The 2,232-nt window shown below is 36.7% G+C and overlaps 1 protein-coding gene across 1 annotated transcript in view; it reads right to left on the bottom strand.

Moving 5' to 3' along the window:
* Positions 1-585: 585 nt before the first annotated feature.
* The window catches only part of GEMIN2 (gem (nuclear organelle) associated protein 2), a gene marked incomplete at both ends in the record, with an annotated part of 3,780 nt that continues 2,133 nt past the window's right edge, over positions 586-2,232 (bottom strand). The window contains 2 exons of the mRNA XM_010288353.1: positions 586-696; positions 864-923. Coding sequence (XP_010286655.1) covers positions 586-696; positions 864-923 — 171 coding nt within the window. The remainder of the gene's footprint in view (positions 697-863; positions 924-2,232) is intronic.

Below are 2,232 nucleotides of genomic sequence, written 5' to 3'. Positions count from 1 at the left end.
CTCCATCCCCATCTTCCAGCTCAGGGGGCAATTTTGTTCCAATTTAGAACATACTAGCATGTTATTGTGATGCTCAGACATTTGTGGTCATTGGAAAGTCTATTCTAGGCTTTGAAATCTATTAATAAAAATCTTCAAGCAAGTTTAAGAGAAGGTCCAGTCAAATTTGGTATCAAAGAACCTTGCTGTTACTATTATTTGTTAAAGTGTTGTTTTTTCAAAATGATGCAGTGAACAGCATGTTTGTAGGATGGCAAGTATGAGGAGAGGAACCATGTATCACCATTAAACAAAACACTAAAGCAGACTTAGGCAGAAAGCTTTCCATCCAAGTTCAGGGAGCAATAAAGTAGTGTTCTTTAGCTGATAACAGATCAGGGAACTCTTCAACTTTTTGACTGAAGGGATAGATTTGTTCTCTGCTTCATGTACTTTCCACTTCAAAGGGAATAAAAATGGGACTTTTTGGGTTCACCAGAGAGCCTACTTTCTATTTAGCACAAAGCAGTAATAAGCAGTAGGAATGTTTCTGGCAGTTATTCTTGAAAACAGCCGTTGATAATTAGATAGAAGTCCTGCGCTCACCTTTATGTAATCAATTCCTAGATGTTCATTATCAGATACTGCCTCTATTTCTGAGTATACTCTTTCACCCAGGCAGAACTTCTTCCAGCCTTCTTCATCCTCTGATGTTGGCTGAAGTAAATAAAAATAAATGAAAACTGTGAAACATTGCTATCTTGGAGACACTAAAGAAAAGACTTGATAATATTCACAAGTTGCTGCATTAAACTATAAAACTATAACCACAAATTTAATGACTGGAAAACATGCTGGGCAGCACTGTTATGAATTCTACTCACCATAGTAACATTGCTGTCCAAATGTTGTGACCGCCAGTGCTTTCTGTGCTTGTTCAGGCTCTGGATAATTAAAACAAAGCCAAACCACAGTTAACTTTGCAGTTATTTTATCCTAGCCATAACTGCTCTTCATTATTTTTAAAATGTATAAAAAGTGTATTTTAAGATGTTCTATAGATCAGTAGAGGCATAACTGGCTAAATATTTCCCACGCCTCTTAGTATAAATCTAACTAAATTGGTCATGCTGGGTTTTTGGAAGTAATGTCAAAGCTGAAGGAATTTTAAAGTCTACTACATGAAGCTTGAATAGTCTTCTAGACTTTTCTTGGTATAACAAGCTTAAGAAAAAACAACTGGTGTAGTCCAAAAACACACATAAAGCAAATATCCTGTTTCCAACAGTGGTCTGTATCAGGTGTCTACAGAACTGTTAGAAAGAAGGCAAGTGTGCTTTCCTACTATATTTCTTCTACCTGACAGGGATGCCATCTAAGACAAATTGGCTTCCTTGACAGTTTCCTGTACAGAGGTGTAAATTTTTTGTAACAGAAGAAATTTTTCCCTAATCCAATTGTTACTGTAGCAGTAAAAATGACCACTAAAAATGTTGTAAGTAACAGTAGCTTGTTAGTGTTTGACAAGTGACTTCTGATGCTCTTTTTCTGATCCTTTTTTAGGATAGTCTCATACTTCACAGTGTTAATTCCAGCACAGATGAAAGGACAATTGATTTGTGTATGAAAGAAATTCCTGTACAGTGAATATACCTTTTAGATGCCAGTTTCTTATTTCTACTAGAACCTTAGATTATGTCTAATATACAGTATGCAGTGTGATACCTTGTAGAAATAGGGGCTAACTCAGTTAATGTTTGCAGTATAGATGCAGTAGATTTACACTCCACCTCCACTGATTTACCATGATTTTTATGTAGATATCTACCTCCACTGATTTACCTCCCTGAAAAAACAGGGTAAATGAGCTACAGCAGCTTCAGTGCAGTTGGTTATCGTTCAGTTACTTGAGGTATTCCTACAATGAAGTATCAATGCACTGTAAACATGCCTTCCACAGTACTGGAGTCATAAATTCTCCCTACCTACATCTTTGTTATGTTTTGCATTTCATGCTGTTTGAACCATGGGTAGAGAGAGAGACTGCTCAATTCTCCATTTTTGTTCTGTTATTTAAGAGCAGGGTGCAAATGTGGTAGGAAAGATTTAAGTCCGTGCTAACACCTTACAAGTACATTTTACCAAAGCAGTGTTTCTCCTCATAATGGGTGCCACCACTGTCAACAGTACCCTATATGGACAGCATGTTCTATGTACATGAATCTCCTGTTGGGTTAGAATCCAGTTGTTTTT

This window comes from Phaethon lepturus, unplaced genomic scaffold (assembly GCF_000687285.1).
Source record: "Phaethon lepturus isolate BGI_N335 unplaced genomic scaffold, ASM68728v1 scaffold44515, whole genome shotgun sequence".
Taxonomy (NCBI): domain Eukaryota; kingdom Metazoa; phylum Chordata; class Aves; order Phaethontiformes; family Phaethontidae; genus Phaethon; species Phaethon lepturus.
This window is presented reverse-complemented; position numbering and strand designations above follow the sequence as displayed.